At 37.3% G+C, this 13,510-nt stretch overlaps 1 protein-coding gene across 4 annotated transcripts in view; it reads right to left on the bottom strand.

Annotated features, from left to right (window-relative positions):
* Positions 1–13,510, bottom strand: part of LOC129763188 (octopamine receptor beta-3R-like) — a 398,150-nt gene that overhangs the window by 41,503 nt on the left and 343,137 nt on the right. For 3 of the 4 annotated variants that reach the window (XM_055762014.1, XM_055762016.1, XM_055762015.1), the window contains exon 8: positions 4,289–4,720. The exons of the other annotated variant lie outside the window; for it this stretch is intronic. In XM_055762014.1, the coding sequence (XP_055617989.1) occupies positions 4,289–4,720 (432 nt within the window). The remainder of the gene's footprint in view (positions 1–4,288; positions 4,721–13,510) is intronic. 4 annotated transcript variants of the gene reach the window in all.

Below are 13,510 nucleotides of genomic sequence, written 5' to 3'. Positions count from 1 at the left end.
ATTGTCTCTTCTACGTGCTGTGCGAGATCTCACAAGGCCTAACCAAATGTCACTTTGCGGCAGTTACACGGGAAAATCGCGCGAGCACCAATGCACGGACATCTCTTCGTGTACACAACACATGTGCGTCGTCCGCAACGTAACGCGACGAGGCATTCCTAACCGCATCACAAAATTTTCCGTAATAGAAGAGAAAGAGCCAATCCCAAGCTCGCGTGCTAAAGCCCGGTCTCATTCGCGTCTATGTGTGAAGTTAGCGGATGGAAGTTCAGCGGATAAAAGTTTTTGTTGCGTGCAAGTTTATGCTCAACGTCTTGCTGGATTTAATGAATAATGAATTAATTCAGTTGAAATAAATCGATTGTTTGTCAAGTAACAACCTTCAAAATCATGCTCATTAGATAGAGAATTGAATCAATGAGTACTATCTCGAGAATGTGTTTTCGGTCCTTTCGACGAAAACACATTCTCCAGATAGTACTCATTCGATAAAGAATATTTTTATTTATCTTTAGCCAAATTTTCATTAGTCCAAAAAGGGTATGAGAAAAGTTATCGTTCACGAGTTGTACGGGAGAAAGGGTATGGCTGGGTAAGGAAATAAAAAGTAAAAAGGAAGTAAAAATTTCTATTGTATAGAAATTTTGACTATTTTTCGAATCCCTATTGATAAGATCTATGGTGGAAAACGTACCTTTTAAATTTTAGCACGCCATTCTCAAAAGTTTCGAGAAAAAAAATTGATAAAATACTCATAGTACATCTACTGTGGTGTAACAAAATTCTATCCCCTGCGTAAAAAAAATTCGGGTGTACAGAATTTATTAGAGTTTACAAAACTGTTTTTCGATGATTATTCATTGCACTATTTATTATCAAATGCGAATTTGAAATTTTTCGTTCATACAATAATATCTCAGTACTGAATGGTCCATAACAATGTTATATAATTGGTTAATTGGATTTGCTATCTTTGAAAAAAACAGAATGAAATCGATTTTTCATTTCTTCCCGATATTTTTATCCCCTATATCTACATACATCGAAATAAAAATTTCTCTGTAAAATATTCCGTGTAAATCCATGTAAATTATGCTTTAAAGAGATTTATATCCCATCTTCATGCGTTGATATTTTGAAGCATTTCAAAAATCGCCTAAAAATTTCAACTTCGCACTCTGTTCCTTCATTTTTTTCGAGTGTGAAAAAGTTCTATTTCCATTTTCGATAAATTTGTTAATTTCCCTCCTACAAATTGTATACATTGTGGCCCAACCTTTTCTCAGACTCTTTTCCGGACAACGAAAATTTGGCTGAAGATGGATAAAAGTATTCTCTATCCAATGAGTATTATCTCAAAAATGTGTTTTGGGTCCTTTGAAATAACTTTTTTAAATTTTCTTTAAATTTATTAATTTCCCCCATACAAGTTGTATAGGTTTTGGGCTTCTCTTTAACCCTTTTCCGACCAATGGAATTTTTTCTAAAGACAGATAAAAATATTCTATATCGAATAAGTACAGTAAACATTCACTAACTGGGCGAAAAGGGAAGACCAGTTATCGACATTTGCGTTTTAACTGGTCCGGCATGTTAAACGTCAAATAAAATCGAGGGGAACTTCAATTAATTGTTTGATTCGCGTTGATCATGAAATTGGATAAACAAAAGGATTTCAATGGAAGTTTCGAATTGAGTGTGACAACAGATATGAAATATAATTTGAGGAAATTATTTTTCTGTAATTTAACCAATGTTTTTGTCATGCGAAAATAATGTCAATTATCATAACATTTCATATTACATTCGAATGCCCCTCACAGCGAATATTCCATTTGATTACTGTACTATCTCGAGAATGTGTTTTGGGTCCTTTCAAATATTTTTTTTTTCAATTTTCTTTAACATAATTAATTTCTCCCATACAACTTGGCTTATAACTGTTCCCATACCCTTTTTCGATTTATAAAATTGTGGGTGGAATATAGGTAAAATATTTCTCTATCGAATAATTTCGATAATTCTATTCGAACAACTTTTTTGGATTTTTAAAATTCTGTAAATTTCCCTATATTGACACATGCTCATGTTTCAGTCTATAACTTTTATCCGATCAGGAAAAAAAAATTATGATGAATGATTCAATTCTCTATCTAATGAGCATGATTTTGAAGGTTGTTACTTGATGAACAATCAATTTATTTCAGTTGAAATAATTCATTATTCATTAAATCCAGCAAGACGTTGAACAGAAACTTGCACACAACAAAAACTTTTATCCGCTAATTTCACACAAGTCCGTAAAGAAGGAACGCAAAAACGAGAAATCTCGTGAGCGGTCTGCAACGGATGGGACGCGAAACACGAGAAATCTCGTGAGCGGTCCGCAAAGGGTTAACGCATATGATACAGAAAACAGATCTAAACTTTATGCACAGGTATTATTTGGTTGATATTTTTAATAAATTAGTTCAATATGCTTTTAAGCTTTCTACTTTGGTATCTATTTGATTGAAAACATTAAAAAATCATCGAATAAAATGATTTTCAAATGAAGCGAATAAGAATCAAACTTAGGACACTAAATCAAATTTCGGACAGATTGAATTCATATTTCGGACACTTTATTTTGTAAATTTTTGGACGAAAATCACATTACACTTGATTATATTTTATAGTCACCTGCGAAACACTTACCAAGTAATCACAGTAAACTGTTAACGATTATGAGAATTGATGAAACACGGGATAAATTTAAATATTTATAAACGGGTGAATTCTACGTGCTCACGCTAAGGAAACGTCAAAAACAAACGATAATGAGTAGTGTTGTCAGATTTCTGCCGATTATGTTATAATTAAAATGTAGTTCTCATGTGAAATGATAGTGAAACCAAGGGATTACTCTACAGAAGCAATTGTGATATTAATTTGATAGTTATATCATCAGTGCATTAAGCATTTCAAGATATTAGAACAAAGTGTCCGAAATATGATATTGTCCGAAATATGATTCAGAACGGTACTCGTCTCTCGAAATTGAGGTGCGCACTGGAAGTCTGCTCTCTCGGTTGCCTTCTGCTTCGCTCATTTGTTGCAGACAGCTCCCAATGACTTTGTGAGATGCGAGACTGGATAACGCAAAGCACACTATATCTTTTGCGTACTCGGAAAGTCTAGTTTCAATAGGCATTTAATTCAACCACCTCATTGATGCTCGGTTTCTCAGTTGCGTATTATTTCTCAGCATTTTCGTAAAACTTAACTTTTAACTAAACTTCATTTTATGTGCTGTTTCTATGTCACACACCATAAGTTAAATCGAATTTAAAAAGGGAAATGATTATCACAACGCATCCCATTATGATTTACCACAGTGTAAGTCAAAAATAAAAGGTTTGACGAAAACTTGTGACACGGGAGTCACTCGAATCAAAATGTTTGCAGTTTCAGACACGACAAAATATCACGATATTTCAGTTGAATTTTAGTTCGCTCGTGCCGGGTACACGCATTTGTTCTAAATCTCGTTCCTTGCTCGTTTAAAACAAGACCACAATTAATTTTCCACTACGATGTGTAGCACAAGAAATTCCACAAGGAAGGAAGCGGCTTGCTTATGAATGGTCTGGAATGCTGCTGTGGATAATTTCATTCGGTATAACTTTCCGTTCCCTGTGGTTTCTTACCTTGAGGCAGCATGTTCTACACGAGTATTGCAACAGATTCTCGTTGGTTATGATAGTGCAGAAATTAGATCACCTTCGGTATGATACTTCAGAATTGAAATCAAAACTTCCCTCTCCCGCTTCTCTGTGGTATTTAATGTAATCGTTTAAACATCAGCGTAGTTTTAATAAGTTGAAAATGCTACATCTATGAGAGAGAAAAATAATGTACATGCAACTAGCCTACATTCATTCCGTATGCTCGAGAAATAATACGCTATACCTTGGAGCCCCATAGAAATAATGAAGCCTAACTTGTGATATACTATACAATGCTTTACTATGCAATTGGAACTGCAGAAAATAACTTTGCCAACTTGCAAGCTCATCAACACCGAAATTTGAAGAGAAACGGTAGTGGATAGCACAGCCAATTAGACCAAATGCTCGACAGAGACAACGAGATGGCGAGGATAAGCTTCTGTTTTTTTTTTGCCTGATATTGTAAATAATTGTGTTGCAACGCACGAACGAAAGCACAAAACTGAATGTTTTGGAAGAGCAAGAGCGAGAAATATTTACTGCTGCCTAGTAGCGAGAAGAAATAGTAAGAAACTAACCTTCCCCACAGCCAAAACTACCTAAGCGACTTCCGGCACTTGTTGGGACCGTAAGCCTAGTCATGCAGTTCCCTTCGTTTCCGCTATTTTGAGCACCACCATCGCACGGTTCGTTACGACGCCTCTGGGAAATCCGTCGCCGCAAACCGTATCTCTTGAAATGATTCCACAGGCATTTGATCTTGCGGAATTTGTTGTGCCGACAGTTGGCCGCATCCAAGCCATCGTCGTGATGCCCTTGAGCGCAGCAGTGCCCACCAGCAGATAGTGGTGAGCCAATTTGGGGACCCATCTTCGAGGCTGCCGAATGGCCAGTACCCACGACATCTTCATGATCGTCGAAATCGGTATCCGTGTCGTTGGCATGGACCACGTTGTCGTTGTTGATTATGATGCAAATTGCGCCCCGGCGGGTGTACTTTTGACTCGAATCTTGTGGGAAATTTCGGGGAGGTTTCATTGATTATTGGGTTTCTCGGTGTGTAGAGATGTGTGGAATGAAAGTGAAAATCAAATGTATGCATCTACGAAGCTATTGAAACTAAAGGCTGATGCGAAATGTGTTGAACGCTATTTTGATGTATCGATGTGTATACTTGTTGTATCCGGAATAAAGTGATTTCTCCGGTAACTGGTAACAACCTCAGTTGTCGATATTTTCTGATCAGTTTACAATAAATGAGACGGCAATAACTAATTCATTCTCGTGGATAGATTTTGTTGTGTACTAGCCGAAATATTATATTGTTTAAACATAGACATTTTTGATATATCTGCTTTATAATTCAATAATTCATGTCGTTTGTCTCATTCCGCAATGAATTATATCCCCCACACATAGAGGAGCAACGGTTAGGCCTTCTGCGATATCTCGTCCGAGATAAGCACCGAAACACAACCCCAATCCTGTGGATAATTCACCACAATCCATTCGCGATTTAACACCAGAAATAACACCGAAACCGACCGCGTGCTCATTAAATTTGCACTTTGCTCGCACCATCAATTTCCCGCATAATTATGCATACCCAATCAAGTAGTAGCGGAACCATCCCCACTCAGCCGGCTACCCTGCGGTATAATAAAAATCTTCGGTCTCCCACCCAAAAAAAAGCACAAGGCTGCCACAAAAAGTGGATTTTCGGATCGACGGATTATCCGCGTCTTCTCGCGCTCTCGCCACCCATCCGTAGCGTTTTGGGGTGGAAATAATTTCGCTGACCGGACTGAGACCGGATGCGATGGGAGCCGTGGTCTAATTGCTTCGGACAGGAAAGGAAGAGTAGTCCTGAAGATTTACTGCAGGAACAGAAATGTGGAGCGATTTTGCAGAATGCAAGAGGCCTGGATTACTCCGCCGCCGGACGGTGTGGAGGGATCGGAATCATCGTCGTGGCTTAACATGGTTTCCTTCCCGTTTTGATTAATTTGAATTTTGCCCTAAATTTAAGTGCATTACAATTATTCTTGGGGAGTGGTAAATAATTATTAACTAACAGGGCTATAGAAAAGATGAAAGTTGCTAGTATGACTGATATTTTTGTTTATAATTTGGTCGTAAAACTTATTGTTATGTCTTGTCGTATATCAAATACATACAAGTAGGGAAAGTAAAATACACTCGACATGTAAAAAAAATGTACGGGGTTGTGTCTAGGACACGATCGCATTTTCGACGTAGGACTATGGAGTTTTATTATCCAATGCGTTTGTTTATAACTTCGGAAATTATTTTGAAGTGCATCAATTTTTCTAAATAACTTTTTAGGTGTTTAGGTTTTAACTGATGTTAAGCTTTTCATTCAAAATTTTAACTACTGTAATTGTTTGTGTTAAACTGTATTCAGACCTGGTAAGTTGATAGAGAATAGTTTGCCTCTCTAAACGGATATCACTAACCAAAGTCGACACTGTCAATGCAAATTTACTTTGTCGCTCCAAAAACAAATATCTCCGCTCCGTCTGTGATTCTGGTCCGTACTGAAAACCAGCTATGTCTGACAATATAAATATATGAAGCACTAGCTGACCCGGCAAACTTCGTCCCGCCAATCTTTGTTTTTTGTTATCAATATCTTCAAACATTCACGTTTTCTTACTAAGCGCAAGTTCATGAGTCCAATCGCAGAATTGTTCATTGATTGATCGTCTAATCGACCCCGTAGAATTTACCTTTTACTATAAAATTTCTAGTACTTCTACCAAAACTCATCATTATAATATTAGATAATTTTCAGACACAATTCTCGTTCAAGATTTTTCAACCACTTGCAAATCACATGTTTCTCCGTTACATGGAATAAATGTTTGATACAGAAAAAAATGATAGATTGAGCCTGTAAAAATAAACGAATTAATAAAAAAAACTATTATAGAATACAGACATACCCCCTTCTCCCCTTAGAGAAGGGGGAGGAGTGTCTATTCACCACCAACCAACGTTTCGTGCCCCCTAAAATCTTCACATGCCAAATTTGGCTCCGTTTGCTTGATTAGTTTCCGAGTGATGCAGAAATTAGTTTTTCGTTTGTGTATGACAACCCACCCTAAGAGAGAGGGGAGGAGTGTCGAACCACCAGAGAAACATTTATTGCATCCTAAAACCTTCGCATGCCAAATATGGTTTCGTTTGCTTGATAAGTTCTCGAGTTATACAGAAATTTGTATTTCATTTGTATGTAACTTGTGCTCCCGTGGCCGAGTGGTTAGCGTCATAACTAACATGCCGGGTTTTCGGGTTCGATTCCCGTTCTGGTCGGGGGAATTTTTCGTCAAAGAAATTTCCTCCGACTTGCACTGTGATCACGCGTATTCTAGAGCTTGCCACTCAGAATGCATTCAAGGCGTGTTATTTGGCATAGAAATCTCAACTAAGTACTAATAAAAATGACGCAAGTAAAACTACGTTGAGACGGCGAAGTTCCTCTAGGAACGTTAGTGCCATTGAAGAAGAAGAAGAAGAAGGTTTTAGGGTGTAATAAATGTGTTTAAGGTGGTAAAGGTGGCCGTACACTGTTGCCCGGAGGTCAAATATTTGATATTTTTTTACAGATAAGGTTTGATTTGATATTTGTACAAACACTATTTTGTTTGCCACTCTTCAATTTTCAACAGTGGTAAACAATGTCAAACACCGAACATGGAAAAAATCCGCTGAAATATTCAAGGTAACCTAACCATGTATCGACAGATTCGAAGAACAGACTGAAAAAATATTTTAGACATCCAATAATTGAATATTTGCTTGTCGTGTTTTGTGTAGAATATATTTGATCAGTACACGTTGACAAAATTTTATCCGTCAAAAAGAGTCAAATATTTGGCTTCGGTCAAACAGTGTATGAGCACCCTAAGACACTCCACCCCATCTCTAAGGGGGAGCTGCCATACAACTGAAAGACGAATTTCTGCATAACTCGAGAACTAATCAAGCAAATGGAGCCATATTTGGCATGTGGAGATTTTAGAGGGCACGAAACGTTTCTAGGGAGAATCGACACTCCTCCCCCCTCTCTAAGGGGGGTTGCCAAACAAACGAAACACAGTCTTCTGCATAACTCGAAAACTAATCAAGCACAATTTGGCATGTGAGGGTTTTTGGGTATAAGAAATGTTTCTATGATGGTATGACACCCCTCTGGAATGGAGAGGGGGTCCCATAAAAATATTACACATATTTCAACCAAACATATTCTAACCAAACATGACAATTGAAAATTTTCGGAAAACTCTGAATGAAAAAGGAAAATTCGGAATATTAAATTTCCATATGTTCTACAGTTACATAGTGACAAGTGCTGTTAGTCCATTTGATGTTTGCGCTAGCGAAATTGATCTTTGTTCGAAACTGGAAATGTATTCTAATGTGATGAAACGCACTCCTATATCTTCTTCTATCTATGCCAATAAAAAAATATCGCCGAATGGATTGATAAGAGCAGAACTCGAGGAAGGAATTGTCCGATTTAGGGTTGTCTTTATTATATCATAGTTAATGTATAAAACATTTATTCCATGTAACGGAGAAACATGTTATTTGCAAGTGGTTGAAAAATCTTGAACGAGAATTGTGTCTGAAAATAATCTGATATTATAATGATGAGTTTTGTTAGAAATACTAAGAATTCTATAGTAAAGGGCACATTCAACGGGGTCGATTAGAAGATCAATCAATGAACAGTTTTGTGATTGGACCCATGAACTTGCTCATAGTAAAAAAATGTGAATGTTTGAAGGTATTGATAACAAAAAAACAAATTTTGGCGGGACGAAGTTTGCCGGGTCAGCTAGTAATCTATAAACAAAAATGAAACAACTTCATGTTCCATGAATTATGTGTTAAAATTGACATCGAAAAAAATTTGTTTGCCCTTATAGCGAAACATTTTAGGCCGTAAATCGAAAACGTGCCTTAATTGGAGAGGGCCGTTGTGGCGAAATGCCGTATAAAGAGCGGCCGTGTAGCGAGGTATGGGTGTATCATGAAAACCTTCCCCGGTCCCAAAAGCCCTTACATACCAATTTTCATGTCGATCGGTTCAGTAGTTTCCGAGTCCATAAGAATCTGACAAACAAACAGACAGAAATCCATGTTTATATGTATAGACCCGGCAAACTTCGTCCCACCCAACATTTGTTTTTTGTTATCAGTACCTTCAAACATTCACGTTTTCTTACTATGAGCAAGTTCATGGGTCCAATCGCAGAACTGTTCATTGATTGATCTTCTAATCGACCCCGTTCGATTTACGTTTTTTACTATAAAATTCCTAGTATTTCTAACAAAACTCATCATGACATTATCAGATTATTTTCAGACACAATTCTAGTTCATGATTTTTCAACCACTTGCAAATAACATGTTTATCCGTTACATGGAATAAATGTTTGATACAGAAAATATGATAGAGTAAAGACAGCCCTAAATGGGACAATTCCTTCCTCGAGTTCTGCTCTTATCAACACATTCGGCGATACTTTTTATTGGTATAGATATAAGAAGGTATAGGAGTGCGTTTCATCACATTAAAATACATTTCCAGTTTCGAACAAAAATCAATTTCGTTAGCGCAAACATCAAATGGACTAATACCATTTGTCACAATGTAATTGTAGGTTCAGTACGAAGAGCATCGAATACCTTTGTTATGCATTTGCGCATAGTCCTCTATTAGTTGTGCACTGTACGAAAACTATTGTCTGAGGGTTTTCATAAATCCGTTTATAGACGTTAAGCATGAGCTGGAACTTGATACCTCATGATTGCTGCAATCGTCGTTCAAGTTTTTTTTTCTTGATGCTCAACTGTTCTGCAGGTTCTGTATAGTCCGGTGGATTGTTCCCTCCTCTTGTCCAGCGACTAAATCAATAATCGTCAAATTTCATCAAGTCACGATCAATTTTGCTTGATCAATGCAGTCCGTGATATTTGATAGAAAACGCGAAAGTTATCATCAATCTTGTCGTGAGCACGAGTAGAATCATTTTGAACACGTTGAGTCCCGTGTCGGTCCTTAGGGATTGAAGATGAGCTTCGTTAGCAAAACGTTGATCACTGGGACTGACAGTTACAAAATAAGGAAACAGAAAAACACATGGTTTGTTTTCGAATGTTTTACGATATGTGACTGCTCCCTAGTCGAATTCCTGACTATTTTCTTTCTTTTTCAAATACAATAACTAGAGAAAAAGAGAAAAAATCAGGGATCAACGTGTTAATATACGCGAACAAATCTGCATATACGGAACGCTTTACTGTAATCAGGGCTTCAAGTACACTCTGCCCAACTTCTATAAGACCACCCTGATTCTTTTTGGTTGCAACACAAACAGTTAAAATTTCAACAAGATACATTCATACATTGTTGAACGCTTAAAGTTGAGTTGTTTGTTTATTTATTGTGCTTAAATGTGATAATTTCAGCTGTCCAGTAAGACCAATTCAAAATTCATAAGGATTATCAATGAAAAATTCAAAACGATCGGCTGATTTCCATGTCAATAATTGGCAACCTGAACGCTGAACGAATTTCTCGACATTTTTCCATGTTTCCGAAATTGCGACCTTGAGCTCTTCAATTGTGGTGAACCGTTTTCCCTCAGTGTAGATTCTGCGTACAACGATCCCCCTAAGATTTTCAACAAGATTCAAATCTGGAGAATGAACCGACCAGTCCAAAAAATTAAGTTTTTGGTCCTTATTCCATTGCTTAGGTTCCTAGCTGATATGAATAGTAGCATTGTTTTGCTGGAATGTGAATTTTTTGTGACGATATCCACGCGAAAACGGTAGGAGAGAGGATTCCAGAACATGTATGTAATCCTTGAATGATATGAAAGCTGTCTTGAGCTTTCCGGTTGCACAGAATCCCGCCCAAACCATGCACGAGCCTCCACCAAAATTCCTGGTTAGAAATACTGTTCCTTATTCCGTAAATCACGCCAGTACCCGTTGAAATCATCAAGACCATCCCAATTAAACTTTTTTTTCGTCAGTGAAGATAACCTATACATTGAAAAACATTTCGTTATGATATATGGCAAATGTATTCTTTTGGAAGATTTTTTTGTCACAACATACCATGTCCCACTGTCGGTTCATGTGAGCTTTGGCAAAACTCAGACATCTTCAGCAGTGAGATGATGAGCTTTATCCTTTTAAACCCTCTTTATGTGAGAATTTTTTATCAAAACTTGACGAATTGTCACCCGAGTAACATTTGAATTGAAATATTGCTTTATTTGCATAGGCGATTTTGAGATATTCGAATCTGTTCTAGATCCGTTCTGTTCTGTTCCGATAATTGTTTCCGCTTATCCCGGTCAGAGAGCCTCGATTCACGTGGAGCTCTCTCCTTCTTACCGTATCCTTCAGCATTCGTCAAATAATTGAGCACTATTTGATGGGATCGATCGTCCAATCCGACGAGAAATATCTTTGATACCAAAATTTTCTTGGTGAAATGCATCGATTTGTCTTTCTTCGGCATTTTTCAGATTTATTGATCAAAACAACTAGAACAACGGATATATGTAACTGGTCTTATAGAAACTTGACACTTGGAAAATACAAAACCTTTGGTTTACGCTCAGCGCTTGCACACACACATATGAAAAGCATGCAGTGTATGGTAGTCACCAATACCAACACACTAGAATATAAGTTGAAGCATTTTTTTTTATTTATAATGGCACAAAGCAGCAAGATCATCACCTGGTCTTATAGAAGTTGGACAGAGTGTAGCTGCTCCAAAACTTCTGATGGTTGCTCCAAAAGCTGTTCTAGCATAAATTGCAATTCGACGTCAGCTCGATAAAGGGTGCGGTTCTTCCAGCATAGCAATTCAACTGCGACCAGAACTGGTTCGAGGGCATAAACCAATTCCCTCATCGCTGAAGCATATCCTGTGTTTCGTTTTCAGATCGAGCAGCGATTTTTGAACTGATGTTCGGAGGTCGTGAAATTGACGCAACACTGCCAGTTGTGTTTTTCGATCTAATTTTGATTCTCGGGTAACGTTTCAAGGCGGCGTAAAGGCAAATATTATTTTTGGTGTATGGTGTATACCGAAATTACCGGTTAATGATTGTAAAATTACCGGTAATTCGGTAATGAAAAATGACCCGATATTACCGGTGAAACCGGTAACGGTAAAACCAGTTAACAATCCCTAATCGGAAGATGAGCACTTCTACAGGCAAAGAGTATGTCCAACAACAACTTTTTCATGTTTTAATCGAAAAATTACTATTAATGTTTAGCTCGTCACATTTTTATGTATAAATGATCCCGATTTACATGTTCTGAAAACTGTTTTATAATTATAAACATGTCAAGAACATGTCAAAGCGATAATTTACATCCATTATTTATGAGTACAACATTATGGTTTTAGGAGTTTCCATACAAATGTATTCCAGAAACTATAAAAGATAGAAAGTAAATGTCTTCAACAAAAGTTCATGTTTTGATAAAATCTTATACTTTGTCAAATATGCTATATCGCTATCTTGACTTTAAACGAAATTAGGATTAGTAGTGATTTTTTTAAAGAAAACATGAAAAAGTTATTGTTAGAATCATTCGGTCATCCGTTCAATTAGGGAGCAGTTTTCTAATTATATAGCTAATTAGAAGAAAAAAATAAAAAGAATAATTATAGGAAAACGATAACTTCAGCATAAGAATGACAGAAAACGGGGAATCTCCTGATATGGAGATCTCCGATAATTGTTTCATTACGGAGAAAGGGACAGGAAAAAAATCTAAAACGCGTCCCTGCAACGGAAGATGTTTCTTCCGGGAACGAATCAGTTCATCCTACCAAGTCCCTCCAAAAAATTCAAACACCTCCCCTCAAGCCTCCAATACTCCCAACCAAGGCGCCTAGAAGTATATCCTAAGGTGGGCCAACTTGCTAAAACCACTCTTCAGCCATCTTGGAAGTCTACTGTGTTTTGTTTGTAAACAAAACACAATACGCTAGTGCCGAAGCTCGCTCGTGATCAGTCTGTCTCTTTCACGCTACAAGCAAATAATTCCCCTTCTGCTTTCTTCCGTACTGTTTTCATATACCGCTCCCCTTACCAACTTAGTGACGAAACGGCCTCACCTAGTACCATAGACCCGTCTTGCTCCCAACGATCGATTTCGATTCCCCCCGCTGATGTCACTGCTCCCACTTAACATTCGTTCTCGCATTCCCTTTCTATTGTATCGGCTCCCCGTGTCAGGGTTTAATCGGGCAATGCACTTGAAAAAAAAAATTGGAAGGGGAGGGGGGAGATGGGATTGATGACTGAGACGGGTTTGACGTGCAAAATTACGCACAGTAAGTTGTTATTTTCAAATCAATCTGAATGTCGATCTTTTTAGAAACTTTCATTAAAGATTTTAAGCATTACGTAGTTGATATAACGCGACCAATAATGTAACGGTGTCAACAGCTGCTTCGAAAGCCTATTCAGTGGACATTTGTAGGCACAAGAATCGCTAACTATCTTCATGCTTCAAGAAGTAGGAACCGAACCATGAAATTGAAGAAGGGAATGAATTCATTCATTTGTTCCATTTTTTAAATGTGAATTATATTAAAATATTGTAGAAGAATATTCAAACATTATCGAAAATATATTTTTTGTTAATTTCAAGTGTTTATTGAAAGTATCCAATAACAAAAGCCCATACAAGATGTTTATATGATCTTCATGACCCGTTGATAC

Source organism: Toxorhynchites rutilus, chromosome 1 (genome assembly GCF_029784135.1).
Source record: "Toxorhynchites rutilus septentrionalis strain SRP chromosome 1, ASM2978413v1, whole genome shotgun sequence".
Classification (NCBI taxonomy): Eukaryota; Metazoa; Arthropoda; class Insecta; order Diptera; family Culicidae; genus Toxorhynchites; species Toxorhynchites rutilus.
Note: the sequence above shows the minus strand (reverse complement) of the source record. Positions and strands in the feature narration are given on the sequence as shown.